This window comes from Megalops cyprinoides, chromosome 1 (genome assembly GCF_013368585.1).
Source record: "Megalops cyprinoides isolate fMegCyp1 chromosome 1, fMegCyp1.pri, whole genome shotgun sequence".
Taxonomy (NCBI): Eukaryota; Metazoa; Chordata; class Actinopteri; order Elopiformes; family Megalopidae; genus Megalops; species Megalops cyprinoides.
In genome coordinates this window covers 49,363,787-49,384,391 of record NC_050583.1, presented here as the reverse complement: position 1 = coordinate 49,384,391, position 20,605 = coordinate 49,363,787, and the positions used below count along the sequence as shown (strand labels likewise).

General features: G+C 45.6%; 1 protein-coding gene across 1 annotated transcript; it reads right to left on the bottom strand.

Moving 5' to 3' along the window:
• Window positions 1–612: 612 nt before the first annotated feature.
• Window positions 613–16,514, bottom strand: mfsd13a (major facilitator superfamily domain containing 13A). Its single transcript, XM_036551626.1, has 9 exons — window positions 16,407–16,514; window positions 11,395–11,643; window positions 10,982–11,061; window positions 9,677–10,126; window positions 6,165–6,282; window positions 5,404–5,500; window positions 4,866–5,037; window positions 3,909–4,102; window positions 613–2,404 (listed from the first exon to the last, which is right to left on the bottom strand). Exons 2-9 carry the CDS (start codon window positions 11,557–11,559, stop codon window positions 2,157–2,159), a joined length of 1,524 nt encoding a protein of 507 aa, XP_036407519.1. The 5' UTR covers window positions 11,560–11,643; window positions 16,407–16,514; the 3' UTR covers window positions 613–2,156.
• Between the last annotated feature and the right edge of the window lie 4,091 nt (window positions 16,515–20,605).

The following is a 20,605-nucleotide window of genomic DNA, read 5'->3' as shown; positions in this document are numbered from 1 at the left end:
TAACTACACTTGAGCATCTAGATGAATCAAATCATAACATGTTTTTTTAACGCAGAGATCTCTTACCAATTTTGAACCATCCCCAGGTACCACTAAAAAGGAGTGAGTGAAAATTACCTGCATGTCTCCAGGGTTTCCACTGGAATTTGGGGTCTCAATAGGACTGTAATGGCTGTTATGTAACAAGTGAGACATACAGACCAAATTTTACTTAGAGCCCTACACATCCATGAAGCAATTTCAGACTTTTTTGGGGGTGTCCACTGTAAAATCCCAGACAGTGACTGCTGTAATTCATGGTCAAGCTAATGCTTATCTGCAATATTTTTCATAACCATAACAATTATATTCTAAACTGCATGAAATTACACCACTACATAGCAGATCCCAGTAGATGTAATTGTGCGATTCCAGTAAGTGAAAAATGAACCAGTCACAGTGGTATGTATCAGTGTATAAGGTTGCTGGCTCTATTCCAAAGTGGAGCATTGCTGTTGTACCCTTGAGCAAGGTATTTGACAAATTAGCAAATAAAAAATAAACATGAAGAATACACCCCCAACCCCATGCTGATTTGCACAAAACACCTAAACCGCACACACACAGGCAGAGGTAATCAACATTTATTCATTTACAAAAATGTTCTGAAAATGGCACATGCTACACCGAGCAGAGATTAAGTTCGTGTTTCTTTTTTGGGAAAAGAGAGTGAGTCTTGATTGTGCCCCTCCAAACCTGAGAACTCTCACTAATCCTGCTTTTCAAAGAGCACTCTGCGTTCCAAAAATTCACCTTCATTTTTATGCACAGGCTTCTTAAAGTGTCTTCAGTCATTTAAATTAAAGGGGAGGAAATCAAATGCCATAGGACCTGGTTAATTTTCTATTGTTAGAAAATGTAAACATTTGTAAATTTCCATTTTTTTCTCTCCAACATTTGGATTTAAGACTCATGGATACACACAAAAACAAGCTCATACAAAAACACCTGAATTAAACAGATCTGAAGGCGTAATGAAGTGGGAAGTATCATAAAATAAACTACATCCTGATGAGAAGTTAAGGAATGTGTACAGTAGACAGCTGTCAAAATGGCAAGTAGGCAAGTCCTGGTACTCGTCACATTTGTAATCATTCTGAGCAGGTTTAAAAACTGTGCTGGAGGCCGTAAGCACCTCAAATCTTTCAGATCTACAGCAACTGTGTTCGCCCTCCAGATATACAAATATACAAAATGATGCTAGCAAGCTTTGCCTAAACACAAAACTGAAACACCAATTTCCACATAGCTGCATACTGCATCACAACATTTCAAAAGTTAAAAGCGAGTAAGAAAATAATTTATGTGTACGAGACTAGATTGATAGAAAAATATTTGGCGGCGATGCCTCTGTGGCCCGCTGGGTCGAGCTCCACGCCCTCTGTCCCCTTGGCATGTCACCCTGACAGGAGAACCTTGTGTTGCTGTCCCTGTTCATCGACTCCAGCTGATGGCACAGGTAGCCCTGTGCCGCTGGGCCAATGAGAAGGTACAGTACCCTAAACCCCTCCCCAGCAGCCTCTCGACATGGCAAAAGGGCGAGGGGCTTCACTGTGTGTACACACGCCTCTAGCTGGTACTGACGGTGCTGATCGGCACAGGTGGAAAACCCCACGTACGCCTGTGGTTTTGACACCTGTGGAATTTGGAATGCCTCGAGATACTCAGCAAGATTGTTTTCTAAAAGCAACCGTTTCTTCACGGAAAAACACAGAAGAAGAGAAATGTACACAAGCATACATAAACACACACACATGCACACGTGCATGCGAGCGCACACTCTGACATGAACATAAGTGTACACGCCCGCACACACGCACACGCGAGAGGCTTGGCAACCTCAGTCTGAGTGAGGTGATTTGGCAGAGAGATCCCCACAGCGTGCCTCAACTTCACTCCCTCACCCAGGCCTCACCCCCCACTCCCTCTCAGCATCCATCGCCATTCACCCTCCTGTGCTTTTCCTCCTTCCTCCCATTTTGGTCATCAGTTCATACATAGATAAGCACTCATATGATACTCTTCATATCAAAATAAGGCAGGAGTCCATTGGCAGTGGGATACATGGGTCCACCCATAAACCCTCCCAGGGGCGTCAGCAGTTCCCCCCCCCCGGCTCAGATGGTCTTGACATCAGCCGGGTGGCAGTGCTGGGCGCCCTGCCGCAGGGCCTTGATGTTCTGCAGCCGCTTGCCGTGCAGGGTGAAGCGGGACCAGGCCAGCAGCTGCAGCAGGGCGCAGGTGATGGGGACGAACACCAGCAGGTAGAAGCAGCCCTGGCGCAGCGTGACGGCCAGCGCCGGGCTGGAGACGGCCGCCGCCGCCACCGCATCCTGCACGGGGTCACGCTCGAAGATGTCGTAGCCTGGGGAGACCGAGGGAATCATGGGGAATGTTTTACTCATCAGCTATAACAATTTAATACGAGTGGACTGTTAGACATTAGACCCTGCTGCTTTACCATTGGGCAAGTTACTTAACCCAGAATTGCCTCAGTAAATATCCAGCTATACGAATGGGTAGCGTAAAAACTGTAACCTATGTAGGTTGCTCGGGATAAGAGTGTCCACTAAATGACAATAATGTAATGTAATGTCTGTTTTTCCAGAGGTTTTACATTTGGTATTTGTGAACTGTACTTGCTTTGTGCTTTTCAGCTGTGTGACATTTGTCAAAAATGTGATTTTGTTCTGGCAACACAAGCGTTTCTTTGTTATGCCAAAAAACAAAGCTTGTTTGAGCTGAATTGAACAAGAGGTGAGAGAGCGAGGGAGAAAGGGACAGAGAAAGAGGAAGAGGAAGAGGGGGACAGAGCTACAAGGAGAAGGGGAAAGAGGGTGCAATAGAGATGGAGGAAGAGTGGGAGGAGAGAAAGGGATTTTTTAATGCTTAAAAACTCTGGACTGAACAGCTGTCAAATGACTATAAATGAACAGGTAGACTAAGGAAAAAAAAACATACAAAATACATACAAAATACAGAAATACCACAAACCAACAAAACAAATGAGAAAAAATGAGAGCAAGAGCAAAACACAGAGAGAGAGAGGGTGAGGGAAGAGAAAGAGTGATGGAGGAGAGAAAGCTGGAGAGGAACAGAGAGAAAGGGAGGAGGAGAGAGGGAATGCAAGTGAGGCGTGGGTAGAAAGGGAGCGAGTGACACAGAGGAGGCAGGGCTCACTCGGGATATAGCACACCCTCAGGAGCATACAGACCAGGCCCTCTCCTTTCCCTCTGCAGCATGTAGCGCTAACACACAACATCCCCACAACGTGGCAACAATGTTACCATGCTGTCACAACATCGCAGGGAAAGTTATATTCTCTCTCTGTTCCTACATCCCTCTTATTCTATATTCTGTCCTACTCTCTTCATCCTGTTTCACTGTGCAAGGACTAGTGTTGCCCCACCCTGTCTATAAAACACACAAACCCCACCAAAGGGAAAACACAGCTGGCAGTGTATGCACAGCTCCATAGTCTGGACAGGAAGCAGGAAGAGACCAGGGGAGACCACAGATGGACAGAGAGAGAGACCAGGAGAAACCACAGAGAGACAGAGAAAAGCCAGGAGAGACTACAGAGAGACCAGCAGAGACCAGAGAGAGCTCACAAGACACCATTGAGGGTAAAGAGGCATAACAGTGAGAGACAGAGAAAGAACAGTGTCTCCCTTCATTCATTAAAGTTTCCAGTGTAGTAAGTGCACCTCATCCAGAATAAGTTGGAACACAGTGACCTTTGATAGTGGAAAAAGCAGTGATGAACCAGAGGAGCTGTCTAGGCAACTCCCACAGAACAGAGATCTTGACCTGGTCAACTACACCTCTCTTTACCTGCACAGAACCACAACAATGACAGACCCCCCTACCTGTGTAGACACACAGCAGCCAGGTGCCGACGAGTGGGGCGAAGGTCTGACCCGGTTTGGTCACCAGCGCCACCATGCCGAACAGCAGCGCCGAGGCGGCCTGCTGCCGCCGGTTCAGCACAAAGTCCTCGTCTACCAGGTCCGTGATCACCAGGTTCAGCAGCTTGCAGGTGCCCTCAGTGAAGACCCGGTTACTGGAGGGAGACACAGACAGGCTTTCAGTAACCACACCTACTGTCACCATTACATTACGTTACATTACATTATTGGCATTTAGCAGACACTCTTATCCAGAGTGACTTACATAGGATACAATTTTTACATGTCATCCATTTATACAGCTGGATATTTACTGAGGCAATTGTGGGTTAGGTACTTTGCCCAAGGGTACAGCTGCAGTGCCCCTGCAGGGAATCGAACCAGCAACCTTTCGGTTACAAGTCCTTCGCCTTACCACACGCTCGTTACCATTCATGCTTATGTTATTTTTTGCAGTCTCTTTGTCTGAACTGCTTATTCCCTTTGAAACACTGGAAATTTGTTGTATAGCCATACCAATAAAATTTAACTGAACTAACATGGCTGCCAAATGAAGCAGCCCAGATGTCTTTTTCCATACCCGTTGTGACTGGACTTTTCCTGACCATTCCAAAAACCTCAGCTCATGGCTGGTAAACACTTTCTGACCGACCTGGCTTTTAACTACAAGCCACACCTTCTGTACAGGGGCTTGGTGTTGTCCACTGACAATGACAGGCAATGAGCAGAAAGCCGCACGCATGCACACACGCACACACACCCCCTTCCATGACTGCTAGCTGATGTCTGTAGAGGGATTGGCCTATTAGCAGAACCAAACACGCCCATCAGGATGGACAAGCAGACATCACCCTCCTCCGCGCCTCACGTCAGCGGTGACAGAGGCTCGTTTGTTGGGGCGGGGCTCCTTCTCCTCACCTGGCGATGAAGATGCAGAGCAGGTACACCTGGTCGGCTCCCGCCAGCAGCATGGCCACGCTGAGGGCCAGCTTCAGCAGGAAGAGCCAGCGAATCACCGCGTACACCCCGTATCGCTGGCACAGCGTCAGGAAGTACAGGTTGTTCAGGTGGGGGGCGATGTAGGAAATTCCTGGGGGGGAAGAGACAAGCCATATGCGTACTATAGGGGGAGTATTCAGTATTCAGAGGAGGGCTGGGGCTTACCAAGCCACGTCCACTTTACATTACATTACATTCCTTTAGCAGATGCTCTTAACCAGAGCTACTTCCAGCACAGTAGAACATAAGTATACCCATTCAAGTTGAATGAGCAATAGAGTCAGACCAGGCCAACAACACTCCCAGACCAGTATGAGCATAGCACTATTCAAGCCCTACCACAAGTTAACTTATGCAACCTGACTAGACAAGGGAAGCCAAGTACACTCCCATACATCATAAATCATATATCAGTCACTAGATCACTCCACAGGAATGCCCCCGACTGGATGCTTACCCAGCAGGAAGGAGCCAGTGGAGGCCGAGATTCTGTCTGACAGCAGGTGCTCCAGAAAGAGTGGGAAAAAGTTGCTGTTGAAATGGCAGTGAAATACCTGCAGGGGGTGACAATGCAAGCGGGTTATGGGCAGGGCACAGGTTTCAGCCACTGAGGAGCTCCTCAGGGGGCGTGGTCTAAAAATGCCAAACTCCACCCAAAAATCCCCCCTTCAAAATTTGAACCTTCAATTTTGTAATATGTACATCAGAATTACTAGGGGGCACCCTCTACTAGTCCATACTCATTAAGCAATTCAAATTCCCAAATAGGGTCCCTGTTTGAGGGCATAAATCATAAAACTGAGTTCTCCAGCTAATAAACTGGAGACATGAATTCATAACTAGAGGGTTCCACATAGTAATTTGAGGCTATGAATCGTGTGTTTTTAAAATGTATTTATCTTGACCATGTCCTCTAAGGAGATCCACAGAAAACTGGAGAAAAATGTGGATCAAAATCTAAAATAAATCTACCACAGAAACACTTGTCTCATTCCTTTTAAATCTGAAAGGCTCGTGGTATGAAGGTTGAGACCTGTTATCTCAGAACAATGGGAAAGTGTGACACCTGTAGAAATGCATTTCTGCACAGTTTGTTTTTACGCCTGATGGGACAGTTGCCAATGTCAGCCCGAATAGGAAAGCTAGGCATGTGAGAACGTGTGCCCTGCCCCGGCCCGTCCCACCATGTGACCGTCTCACCTGGCCGCTCCTGCTTACCTGGACAAGGTTCATGGACACGAACCACATGAAGTTTCTGTGCTTAGAGAGCTGCCTCAGGTACTCCCCGAGGGTGACGGCCTTGTCCTGGACCAGAGGGGCCTGACCAACGCACAGCCTGCTCCACAGAGAGAGAGAGCGAGAGAGAGAGAGGGAGAGACAGAGGGTGGGAGGAAGATGGGGAGAGAGAGAGCAGCAGGGAGAAAGAAAGAGAGGGAAGGAGAGAGAGAGCAGTCAGTATTGCGCGCGCACGCACACTCACAGTCTCCAGAGGGCAGGGGCGTAGAGGGCAGGGGTGACACAGTAAGCAAAACTGTGGACAATTACATTATTGTCATTTAGCAGGCACTCTTATCCAGAGCGACATACACAGGTTACAGGTGACAATTTTATCCAGTTATAGAGTTGGATATTTACTAGGGGTGTGCAAAAATATCGTTTTTTTTTCGATTAATCGGTTTTTAAAATTCGTCCGATTCGATGTCGATCTGTAACATTTATGGATCGATCTTTTAGGCTAATATGCATTTTTTTCCGGTTTTCTAGGTTCATTTCCGAATTGGTTAAATATAGCCAATATAGGCAATTACTAGTCCCCCCCATTAGATGTCGCTCTCTCGTTTAACTTTTAACGTTTAACGACCTGCGAACGCACAGAGGAAAACCTGTAACATCAACTTTTTTTTTTAACTGTGACGGGACCTCTCAGTGTTCACCATGGGTAACCCTACGGTCACACGGACGACCCAGGAGAGAGACAAAGCGACCGGCTGCCATTCATTTTCAGTGAGAGTTCGTGATTTACAGCGACAGGACACAAGTGGCCGTTGCAAAGCCAACTAGGTGGGGCTAAAATAGACTAGACTCGAGGTCTGTTTTATGCAAATACTCAGCGATGCGGCACGGCGAAGGCAGCGTGATACACGTTGCTGAAACGAAGGATTCAACATTTTGGTTCCAGTCAAACATGGAGGGAGAGGCTTATCGTGGCAGTGTCGGGTTTCCCCATACTCTACAATTTGTCTCTTGATACGTACAGAGATATAAATTTAATATGCGTGGAGAAGGTTGTCCGAAATCGTCGAGATGCCTGGTATACATATTTATATATATATGTGCACTGCAGTTTTTTTAGCTTTAACTTTAATACAGTGCACAACCACTACCTAGCTACCTAACTAGCTAGCTAGCTATACTGAACAGCAACACTTGCTCACAAATGCAATGTAATTTAGCGCAATTCAAGAGAAACGTAGTTGTTCATATTCGTTTGCTAGGTAGTTAGCTAGCTAGTTGTTCATATTAGGCTAGCAAGAAAACGTTGTTCACAATTTCAAAGTTGCTACTGGCAGTCAGCTACATTTTGTCAGTCATTATAGCTACCTTACAAACCAGCTTTCCCTGAGCTAACTAACGCAAACACATTGTTGCTTCGTATCATTAATAAGTAGCCAATGATACACGTTGTTTTTGTTTTTAAGGAACTATACCCATGTGTTCCTCAAATAAAAAGATTTTGGTATACAGCCATGCGTCGCTTAACGTCCACGATACGTTCTGTGAAATAGGACGTTATGTGATTTGGACGTTGTGCCAACACCATACTATATGTTTAACAAACCTATGTGGAATATGCACGAGATTGGATGCTGCTGCTTACGAGTCGAAGCATACACTGTTATACGGTAAACTTTTTAATTGTAAGCATGCAAAGTTCATATTAAAACAACGATAGAAAGTACAGTACAGTACATACATAAGACATGAGCATAGGCGTTTATTATGACTGTCAAGATGTATTATACGGTATACTATGTACTGTACCATTATACGCCTGACAGCGCAATCGTTTTATTTCCATGAGACATGAGATACACGTGTTGCCTGCGGGAAGCGTTGCCTTCACTACGCCCGGTTACGTCCCGTTCTGCGATCGGGATTTTTAAACTTTATTATAACCTTATGGGACTACGGACGTATATGCGTTGCCTGAATGGACGTTAAGCGGCGCATGACTGTACAAGCCTTTGGCCTTTTCACAATTTGTTTCCAGTGACTCTGCATGTGTAAATTTGTGTTCTCTTTAGAGCTTTTTAAACATCTCTCCAAATATGGAAAGCTGCTATAGTATTTCACATCTCATTCCTATCGAATCGAATAGGATTGAATCGCATTGTTAGCATGTGAATCGGAATCGAATTGGATTGGGGCATCTCTGCCAATACCCAGCCCTAATAATTACTGAGGCAATTGTAGGTCAAGTACATTGCCCAAGGGTACAACAGCAGTGCTCCAGTGGGGAAACTGAACCAGCAATGTTCTGGTTACAAGCCCTGCTCCTACACCACTATAACAAACATCACACCAGTCTGACAACCTGGCTCACCTGTCTGTCTGCTTCTTAGAGCAGCTCTGCTCCTCAGCAGACTCTTCTTATGACACTCGTACCCATTAAAAAGATTTAGTCCAGCTCAAGAGACCCAACACCCCCACATAGTCCAACAAAAAGGTAATCAACACAAGCCCAAGAGCTGGAGTCCCTCCAAGCTATTCCCTCGACACACTGGATGTATTATTAGACTTGGCTGTAAACGACCATGTTTTTAAAAGTAGGGGTGAACTTTTGACTGAACAAAGATCAGGGGAAATGTGAACTACGCTGACTCAATAAAACAGTGTACAAAATAACAGTGTGTGTTTAATACAAAGAGCATGAGTGAAACATAGCACAGCGGTAAGGAAGCAGGGCTCATAACTGAAAGGTTGCTGGTTCTATGCCCTGTTCAGGCACTGCTGCTGTACCCTTGGCCAAGATACACAGCTGGACATTTACTGAGGCAGAATTGCCTTGGTAAATATCCAGCTGTATGAATGGATAACATGTAAATATGCTAAGTGGCTGTGGATGACAATGACAATAATGTACTGTAACAGGGATGGTAATGACTGACACACAATGGATTTTGCAAAAAAAATGTGCATGTATGTACACTGATTATGGACATGAATACAAGGCTGCATGAGTGAAATCACATACAGAATCATGACAGACAGACACGAGCTGGCCTTTGTCAATGCTTATTCAGCATCTACATTAAGCTTCTGGAACAGACAGAGGGAGAAAGGGAAGAAGGAGAGGGAAAGGAGAGAAGGAGAGACGGGGAGCAAGAGGGGAGCAAAAACTGTATGTATGCTGATTATGGATGCGAATGTGAAGCTGCATTAGTGAATACACTGCTTCCATTCACCATACACAAGAAGTAATGAGTTGGCCTTTGTCAACATTGAGCTTTTGAGACAGACAGGGAGAGAGAAAAGGAGGGAGAGAAGGAGAGAGAGGGAGCAAGAAAGAAGGAGAGAGCGAGGAAGGGAAAGAAGAGGGGAGAGGGACAGACAGCAAGAGACACAGAAAGCAGGAGAAAGATATAGGTACACAGCGCCAGCGAGAAAACCCAAGATGGCTGCCAAGGCACAGACACCACAGATGAAAAGAGGGAAGGGGATGGACATACTCCTTGAGTGCCTCGGCTTCGTCCTGCCGTCGCCGCGCCTCGCTCTGGAACTTCTGGCGGAGCAGCCGTGACGCGGCAGTAAAGCCCAGCGCCGACAGGCCGGCGAGTGCCACGCAGAAGAGGCGGAAGGAGAAGAAGTCCTCTTTGTCCCAGAAGGAGTAGGACAGGAAGACGGAGAGCGAGCCCAGGGCGCTGAAGAGCGAGCAGTGGAAGTTGAGGCGTGCCCGCTCGCCTGCCGACACCGCCAGGTCGGCCAGCAGGGCATTGTGGTTGAGGTCCACTGCCGTCAGGAAGCCGTCATACAGGCAGAGGCACACCAGGAACTGCAGCGCTGGCCGTGCCCACGCCACCCAGAAGGCCAGGAAGGAGAGGGCCAGCAGCGGCCCGTTCCGGGACACCGAGCGCAGGCGCTTCAGCACCACCTCCGGGGACAAGATCTGCGGCCCCGCCCTGCAGAGAGAGAGAGAGAGAGAGAGAGAGAGAGAGAGAGAGAGAGAGAGAGAGAGAGGGGGAAACCGAGAGGGGGGGGGGGGGGGGGGGGAGAGGGAGAGACAGAGAGAGAGAGGGGGGAGGGAGAGGGGGAAACCGAGAGGGGGGGGGGGGGGAGAGAGGGAGAGACAGAGAGAGAGAGGGGGGGAGGGAGAGAGAAAGAAGAGAGAGAGAGAGAGAAAAAACAGAGGGAAACAGAAAGAAAGAGAGAGATGGGAGATAGAAAGAACACAGAATAATAAGAAAAATCAGAGACAGAGAGAGGGAAATACAGAAGAAGAGAAGGATAGAGAGAAGAAGCAAGAGAAAGAGACAGAGAGAGAGAGATAGAAAAAGAGAAACAGAGAGAAAGAATCAGACAGACAAAGAGGAAGAATGAGAGAGGAGAAAGAACAATAGAGACACAGAGAGACAGAGAAAGAAAAAAAGGGAGACAGAAAACCCTCTTTTAACCAGCTTGGGCCAAGAGCTGCTCCTTAAACATGCAGAGATTATTTGCTTTCATTTAGCAGCTGGCTGACTCAAGAGCTGCATGTTTGTGGTTGGTGTAGCTTTAGCGAAACGGCTACAATGAGCTCAAGTGAGTTTCAGGTCAGACTGTGGAACAACATGAGAACAATACAATACAATACTCCCCCCCCCCCCTAACCTTGGGGGGAAAAGAAAATCACAAAACACAAAAAAATATAAATATAATCTGAAAATCTTGAAAAAAATGGAACTCAGAAGCACCCTTAGCTTAAGTCAAAAAGAGAAAATAAATCATCTAAAAAGCTGGACTGGATATGACGGCTGGGGTGTGGAGGCGGATCTTACTGTGGGGAGCTGAGAAAGGAGCGGTCACTCAGCCATCCGAAGAGGGGGTCATTCAGACTGTTCCATATCAGAAACACAGTCTGCGGGAGGGAGGGAGAGGGAGAGAGAGAACCAGAGAAATGAAGAAACAGTGAGACAGGGAGGGGGAGAGAGAGAACAAAGGACAGACAGAATGAGAGTGAGAAATAGAGAGAGAGACAGAGAGAGGGAAGAGGAAGGGAGGGAATGAGAAAGAGAGCCAAAGACAGACATTAGATCATCAGGCCTTGAAAAGCCACACCCTTTGGTTAATGCATGACAAAAATTCGATACACAAAGACACTGGTTTATTTAAAAATTAGGAAAGTGAAGTGAAGTGTCTCCACGTTCTGCCCTCCCCGCCACCTCCACCATGTACCTGACGCGAAACTCACCTCTCCCACCCAGAAGGAGACCTTGTCGATCTTGTAGACGGACACGAAGGTGTCGACGTAGTAGAGGAGGAAGACATTGTGCAGGATGGAGACGAAGAGGGACAGGGAGCCGTACAGCACCGCGGTGGGGACGTCCGGCCGGCAGCGCCACGCCCTCGCCCCCATCGCTTTCTCTCACGCTTCCCCTCCCGGCTGCCGTGCCTCGGCCATCTCCCCCGGCCCGCGCCCGGGTCAGCCTGAGACTGTGCCCTGAGAGAGAGACACGCACACACACACACACGTACACACACACAGGCACACACAGATACAGCAAATGAGTTAGAGAGAACTATCCCCCGCAGGGCACATACGGTTCACACAGGAGCTGTAGAGTCAATAACTCAAACAGCTGCACTTGACAGTGCATAAATAATTTTTAAAAAAACCAAACCAAGCTGAACCAAGTTTAACAACTGAGTTGAGGCACGGGCAAACAGCGCAAGTGTTTTCTTTTTTTAAGTGTCCCTGGGGGATTTTTGCGGCACTCAAGCGATGATTTTAACTGGAACACCCCCCCCATCCCCCTTCAGTTATTTTCCATTGGTGTTCTTGGAGGGTGGGGGTGGGGGGGGGGCAACTGAAGTCCTACTCAACAGCAGCTCAACAATATCTGACAAGGAGGCTGTAAAGAGTTTGACAGGGATCCAGGATCACAGGTGAGTGTGAGACCCTCCTTAAAACCGCTAGCCTGTGACACTGCAGAACAACAAGACCCTGAGAGCAGCTAGTGGGAGCACTAATATATGAGAAATGGGTGGGAGAGCAGGATTTTTAGCAGACTGTAGGGGAAAAAAAGAGCAGCCATCCTTAATTTAGCTGTGGTTATCCACTGATTACGTGCTACAGAGGCGAGTTCCCTGTCCTGGAAACTCCACTGTTGTGGCTGCCACCATCGCGTTAAAGGTTTCCTCTCAAAGGTCTGCATGAGTGTACGTGCACGACAGGGTGTGTGTGTGTGTGTGTGTGTGTGTGTGTGTGTGTGTGTGTGTGAGAGAGAGAGAGAGAGCAAATAAGCACCCTGTTTGTTTAAAACTTCCGCTTCAGATAAACAACAAGGCCGGGAGGCGAGCCAGAACGGGGCACAAAATTGACTCGGAGAAACACACACACACACACAGAGCAGCGCTCCCACGCTAATGACTGCCAGGTCCAGACCCAGGGCCTAATAGTGTTTCCACGTCATTCAATATCATGATCTGGAAAGCAGACAAACAGCGTCTGAGCCACACAGGGCTCCGTCCTAGTGCGCCGCTGTCACCAGCCTGGAGGAGACCCGACTCACAACTAGCTTCTAAGGGTAGTTAGACTAGTTAAACTAGCTGGTTTAGGGTTACGGCTCAGTGTTGTCATAGAGACTCCCACATCAACTTTGATACGACACTTTGATGTGGCAGCAGTGTGGTTTAGTGGTAAGGAGCAGGGCTCCTAACTGAGAGGTCACTAGTTCGATCCCCCTGGAACACTGCTGTTGTAGCCTTGGGCAAGGTACCTAACCGACAAATGCCTCAGCAAATATCCAGCTGTATAAATGGATAAGACTGTAACCTATGTAAATCGCTCTGGATAGGAGGGTCTGCTAAATGACAGTAATGTAATGTAATGACACTCTGGGCAGTGTTCCACATTTTTCCTTTGTTTCAACACAGCGGCTGGACCCTGTCCGAGGGAGGAAAAAGTCCACCGGATGATGAGACTGTAACCTAAGCCTCCCAGCGCTGTGATTCCGCTCGATCTCTCCGACTGCCCCACCCGACGCTTGGCCTCCTGTATCATGCGCTACCCCTCGCTACAGAAAACACAGCTTGGCCATTCAACACCCACCTGGCACCGGCCCACTCTCCTGCTGTCAAAATGGCACCATCTGCAACCCCAAAGTCGCAAAAAAATTAAATACTTTTCTGTTTCAAAACCACAACCTGTGGCGTTAGGAGTTTCCATCTATGACTCCAAAGCCCCCCCCCCCAATAGTATAGCCATAGTATCCCAGCTGTTTGCAAGATAAATTTTCCTACAATGCATTGCCTGCCAGCAGGCCTTTTCCTCCTCAAAGAGCGCAGTTCTCACACGTGGCTTCGCAGAAGCAGGTGGCCTCAGGTTCCTCAGCTGACGTGTAAACTGTGCAGGACCCGACATGCCCTGCTGCGGACTGCCAGAAACCACATTCTACTGAACAGGAAGGAGTGAAAGCCACCTGTATCCATATCTCTCCCCCTCTCTCTCTCCATCTGACACTGATCTGATCAAGGCAGAGATTGGCAGCCACAGGCCCCTTCCACTGCATATACAATCCTATCACCCTGTAAGTCCCAGCGCTTCAGATAGGGGATGTAGACACAGAGTAACTGTTATGATATGCTGACAGATAGGAGGAAGGACTGTAAGATAGGAGGTAGGAGGAAGAGCTGAACACCTGTGCCCTTCTCTCCCTCTCTCTCAGATCAACTCAGTTCACATTCAAATTCACTCTCGGCGTCACAGTACAAGTGTGCTGCCAGAGCATTTCAAAACACTAAACAGGCACAGTACCATACGATAGTATCACCATACGATATATGCAGAAATTAATTGTCTGCTTTCATTGTATGACCAGGGCTACTTTTGTTTGAACAGTTCAAATACCCCCTTCTCCCCCTCCTGTCTCACACTTACTGATATATGTGCCCCCCCCCTCCCCCATATCCCTCCATCTCCGGGCCTGGGAAGAGACAGCGGAGAGGCGCATTTCTCCCTGAATGACGTTAATCTGCCCTTTAAAATAAATACATAGAAACAGGGAATGTTGGTCCCCGTGCCTCAGTGGCGAGGGAGAAGCCGGCGACCGCAACGGTCTGGACAAACTATCGGACAGAGTGGACGCACCCAAACGCCCCATCTGCGCGCTCTTCTGCCACCACGTCTCATTCCAGGGAGTGAATGTGAATAACAGCTATCTCTACATTTTGTGTGCGGACACGATTTCCAAGTCCTTAGCAGAGCTGTGTTTTTTTCGCCATGAACGCGGCAGGAAAAGTGGAATGCTGCCAAGTCATGCCCACGCGGCGTTTTGGTCACCAGATCTCGGGCTATTTAGAGCGACTACTTTACGAGACACGTGGTAAAGGAAACATACATTACATAAACTCGCCTTACCCGTAGCGGCCTTCAAATAGCGACTTTTGGAGGACTTCCAGCTCTGATGAGTTGATGATGCAGAACTGGGTGGGTATTAGAGTGTTTTGGTCACTACTTAATCCTATCTCAATTCCTGCTGTGTTTTTTCGGTAAAGTCATCAGCTGGCATGAGTGATGTCTCTACTGTCCTTATTAAATATCGCTTTGGTTAAAATTGAGATTTTTTTTTCTTTGCTGCACTCCTTTCAAAAGGAGCGCTTGTCATTTGCTTCACAATATCAGTGGAATTACAGGTTCATTACTTTGAACTGAAGAACCAACTAATACAATACATATATTATATATAAGTATATATTATACATAAAATATGTTAGCCTATATATAAATATTTCAAGGTGCAGTTCGTGACTACAGCATGGACGTCTCCTCCTTTACACGAAACATTTCAACGAACGAGATGTTACCCAATAAGCCAATTAGCTACCTACAACCGACGGCTTGCTACCAAGCACGATACCCAGGTCTTAAAATAGTTAAGATATAAATAACCCTCTCTCTAGCCAACACACATGCACTAGATATCTTGTCAGCACGTTGCCAGGTAAACGTGCCCCGTAATCTTTATTCCTTAGACTGACATTAGTCAGACGAGTTGCTCCAGCTGACGTAGAGTTTCGCTGGTGTCTGTGGCACTTTCAGAGGTTTAAAATATTTACAGCAGAGGTGGACATGTTTTTATTGTTTGAACAGTGTCTCAGTAACATCATCCCATACACAGAGTACTTTTGCTGTTGTTACTTTTGCTGTTTTACCTAACACATTTAAATATTTAGAAACATGAAATATTAAGTGAATCTGTAGGATACTCTCCCTGAACGGTTGTTGTTAAACTATTTAAACATTGGGATTTTGCATGTTGAAACTAGGATAAATCATATTAATCGTGCGGATCATACACCATACACATACAGACGCTACGTGCTTTTCCGATCAGTCTGAAAACGTGTCATTTTTCCAGCGATCAAGGCGGCTTCCCCGGCGGCAGGAGGTCCCCTTAGTCACGACTACACGGCGCCGAGGAAACGCCTGGGATCTCCCTGCGTTTACACATTTACGAAGACGATCTCAGCGCGGAAGAACCCCATATCATATGTATATTATTTTTCCCTATACAAACATGCAGACTGTAACCGCACTAGAACGAAAAACGAGAATTTTCATTCACAACAGCTGACCGTTAGTTCACAGGAGGCCAACAGCTGGGTAGAGCTAGCTAAGTTAGCCATTTTCTAACAGTTGGTGTAATTCAGCAGGATATTAGCTTGCTAGCTAACATGAGCCGTCTAGACATCGAGATTTCGACTATATGACAAAATTATGTTAATGAGCCACGACATTTTATCGACTCGGGCTGCTTCTATCGACAGGTTTCCCTCCACAGGTCCTACCCAAGTTAGCTGGCTGGCTAGGTGTGGAAATAGCCATGTGATTTCAACTACCATTGGGTCACTCTGGATTTCCTTGTGATTTTATGATTGTCTTTTAATATGTCGCTAGCTGGCCAGCTAGTGGAAAACACACACTAGCAACCTACTCAACATAACTGGTATAGCAGGCTACCTAGTTGGTGAACACGATGGCTTTGTTTGAACTTGTTTGTTGTAAAAAAAATGCTCAGCCTGTATGTAGATAGCCATCTAGCTAAAGTCTCAGAGAATCGGAAATCACAGGTCAGCTAGCTAATGGTAACTAGTTAGTCTAGCCGGCTGGCTACAACGCTAGCTAACTTGACTAGCAGGGTCGCTATTTCTTCCATTCATCTAGCTAGGATCACACCGATAGGAAAAAGAAAAGTAGCTTACCATATTTGGAAAAAGCACCTTAAATGTTGAGCTTTTGAAGACTGCCCCAGTAGAAAAGATATATATGTGACAATTTCCACGGCTAGTTACACCACTCCTCCGCCCCCCCACCTCTCTTACAACCAGCAATGGCACATTAAGAAGTCAGGAAATCTAAACACGTCACCACGCAGCCCTCCAATCAATGGAGCCTTTCGTTCATGACGTCGCTAGGTTGGCAATCTGCTTTATCTGGGTTCATTCACCTGAAACGGCTGGCCCAAAGCGCCATCTACTGGCTATATTAAGAAGAGCCTGAAATTCTCACGCCGGGCCCTGCACCTTCAGTACCAACTTGAAACACTTCGTGATGCGGAATTGCCATCCAAACCAATTGTAAGTTGTAGGCCATAGAGAGTCACATGAATTATACTATTTTTCTTTTTATCCGTGAGATTTAGCTCCTTTACTAAGAGAGACATTGGAACCGGAGTCAAATTCTTTGTATGTGTAAAAGCATACTTGGTCAATAAAGTCTGATTCTGATTCTTTATCAGCTGTGTTGTTAATACAGTGATTTAATCATCAAGGTTGGAAACATCTAGAAAAAAAACTTGAAATTGTATACATGTCACATGGCAGTAAATAAATATAGTAAACATAACAATAACAATAATATTATAATTTAGCTACTGCTACTTTTTTTATATTATCAAGGGTTTTACATGTGATGTATGTGTTTGTCATACAGTACCCAAATACCATATGTTGGAAACATGCAAGCAGTAGGCCAAATTTCATTTGATTTTTGCCTCCCATAATAATGTATGGCATGTACAGGGAAGCTGTTTACCTGCTGCCAGGACACTGTACCTTACAACAGGTGACAGGTGGCAGGAAAGCTTGGGCTTCATAATTACTTTTGCTGTTGCATAAATCATGTTATTCTGCTGCACCTGGTGCACTCACCCACCTCAGTGCAAATGTTGTTTCAACGAAAAATGCTTATTTAGCTCCAGAAAGAAACTTGGGAGCTCCTTATGTTTATGAAGATGTCTACCAGAAACAAGGAGGTTAGAATAGCGTTTTGGTCAAAACACTGCTTAACTGTTTTTGCTTAACCTATTACGAGAAGCTACCATTTGGGGGTGTGTATGTAACAGCTGCCAATGAAAATGCACAGAACTGTAATATATGCATATATCCCACCATGCATCATCACTACGGTTCTCTTGTTAACCTGAAATAATTAATGGGTCTTTTATCTTAAGGTATCATCTTGAATTAGTACAGAATATCACAAGTGTAAAGAACAGGTGTCAAAAATGAAAGGCCATCTTTAGAATACACTTTTTATGTTATTCAAATTAATAATGCAAATCCATTTGGGAGAGTTGCAAATTACCCTTCACACATCGTCAGAGTGCATTAGGTTTTATGGTTTCCTTTTTCAGAGAAAAATATTACTGAACTAAGTTACAACAATAGTTGTACTGCCCCATCTTAGAAAAAGATTAACTATGAATTAACACAAAAAGGCATGCTGGGAAATATGCAAATTTAACATAGAACATTCATCAATCATGAATAGCACAATTATAATATGGCTCAGCAGCACAATTTCATTGGTGGTTAAACTCTCTGTCTCTTTGAATGATTTTATTGTCAATATATTACATAATACATTATTCCCTTATCTGAAACCCTTTTCCAGAGTGACCTGCATATCTTCCATTTATACAGCTGGATATTTTACAGAGGGAATCATGTGAAAGTGCTTTGCTCAGGGGTGTAACTGCAGGACCCTGGTTGCAGGAAATTCTCTCTGGGTTTATTTTCACACGAATTTGTGATGAGTGAGCCGTGTCAAAAATGGAGTTAATTTAGCATCTTTTGTCTCTCAATCTCATCATCTCACAAACTAACTGATCACAGTGAAAAATGTAAATGAGTATACCTTGTATAATGCACATTGTGTACGCAGTTTTGCTAAATGCTAACTATATAACAATGTTCCTTGCCTGAATATGTTAACTCATCCTGAATCCTTTACACATTGTTCTGATAATAAGACAGTGGTCAAGTAGCTTTAGACGTAACTGCTACTATATTCAAAACTGTAATCCATGATGGTAACTGCTGAACCATTTATTGAAAAATTAATATTTTCTTCTCAACAGCAGTCTTTCATGGGATTCTTACGAGTTCAGCATATTTGTGGGCAGTTGGAGAGCTGTGATCTTAAAGCTCCAGGGTCTTGGTTTTCTGCTGTCCAAAGACATGCTGGCTATCTGCTATACCTGTATTTCTCCTGTGACTGTGTTTTATACTTGCGTCCAGCCCTGAAGGAAATCCCACCATGTGTCACTTTGCTTTCTGGTTGACCTTGACCATCAGTTTATTGATAATGGATGTATGGGGGGGGGGTTAAGTTGCGTTATAGGACGTGTTGCTGGACAGTTATCAGCATTGAACAACCTTTGAGGGCTGACTATTATAAAGGTATGTGCTTCAGGATAGTTTGCTAAGAAGTTTTTCTTGTAGGTCTGGTGACACCCTTAGTCTGATAAGGCATCCCTGTACCTGTGGGATTAATGAGTTTAACCTACCAGTGTTAATGAGTTTCCCTCAAAGATCCTCATCCAGAATCAAATTCATTGTAATGAAAGAGACCAGGCAGATCAGTGCAGCATGAAACTGCACCTGTCTCTCCCCGCAAGAGACATTAATGGCTGTGGAAGAATCTGAGGGAAAATTGTGGGACAGGGGACCTAGCTGGTTTGATGCCTTAAGAACCCTGGGGACCAATGGGATAACAGAGAATGCGCTTGTGTTCCCCAGATGAATTCGACACCCACTGGAATTACATGTGTTCAGGGACAATGCTTTCCTGTTCTAGAATACACCTCATTCTGGAATCCATCTGTGACACAGGTCCTGGGTTCTCATTCTGTCTGCTGGTTTCTCCTTCCAGCTGAGCTCTCAGCAATGTTTGCCCAATGTGGTCAATAGGATGTTGTTCTAACTTTGACATGACATATGAAATGAGTCAGCTCTCCATTCTTCCTCACAGATATGGATGGCTGAAAACATGTACAAAAGGGTTCAGATAAATTATGTTATTTCTGTAAGTCATCTTTATTCATTTGAAACCCATAAACAAAGTAATCCACACGGGTATCTATTTTTTATTGCTGAGGAGTAATTCATCATTATATTAAATCGAGAAAAGATAATTGATTAGCCAATTGATGTTAGATGAGATAACTACTGATTTTGTTCGATGGTCAGATGGTAATAAAAACAACTTTAACTTTACAACATCAGCATACAACAACAGTTTCAGCTGTCTTTCACAAAGCTTTCTTTTCAAATTAAGAGATACAAGTAAATATCAACAAACAGCTCAGTCAAATCTAGCTAACTGAGCATCTGGCTTAAAAAAAGAGAGGTTTGGCAAACTCTTTTCAGCAGTATATTTAGAACAAGATTAGCATGCACCAAAAAAGTGGAAATCAGCCAAGAGCCGAGCTGATAACAGAAATGAGAAACTGAAATTTCCTCTCTCCCCCACCTCTCTCTCCCTCCCTCCCTCCTTCCGTCTCTTTCTTTCTCTCTCTCTCCCTCTCTCTCTCTCGCTCTTGCCCCCTCCATCCCTCTCACTCCCTCCCTCCCTCTCTCCCTTCCTCCCCTGCCACCTCTCCCTCTCCCTCTCTCACTCACCCCTCTTCCTCTCTCCCTCCTTCCCTGCCCCTCCCTCTATTTCTCAGTAATTTTCTCAGGATTCGGGTTCATGACCTCCCCTGTTTACCCACCCTTCCCAGCCGCACTGTCAGAAATCTGCACATGGCTCTTATCTTGTCTGTTTATTCTTATCCCTGTCCAAGCATATCTAATCGTAGGTATCCTAAACACACACACACACACACACACACACACACACACACATACACACACACACACACCTCCCACACACACAGGGTGGAGAGTGACTGTAGTGGCAAAGCAGCCTGGTGTTTCTGGAAAGCGAGATACAAATCAAACATGAGTCAGTGATTATTCTTATTTTTATTTACATCAAAATGAACGAGGTTTAGAATCCAAAACAAAGGCAGACAGTAAGGGCCAACTGTCAGTTTGCTCACGGACATCAGTGCAGAGCAGGTGCCAACATCCTCACGTGGATGTGTACATTTGCACCCAGAACGAGCTCATCTGCA

Coding starts and splice junctions, on each gene's coding strand:
- mfsd13a (XM_036551626.1), bottom strand. CDS start 11,559: ATGGGGGCGAGGGCGTGGCGCTGCCGGCCGGACGTCCCCACCGCGGTG. Junction 6,283..9,676: donor GAAGCCGAGGCACTCAAGGA/GTATGTCCATCC, acceptor TCTGTGGAGCAG/GCTGTGCGTTGGTCAGGCCC. Junction 4,103..4,865: donor CTCTGCATCTTCATCGCCAG/GTGAGGAGAAGG, acceptor GTCTCCCTCCAG/TAACCGGGTCTTCACTGAGG.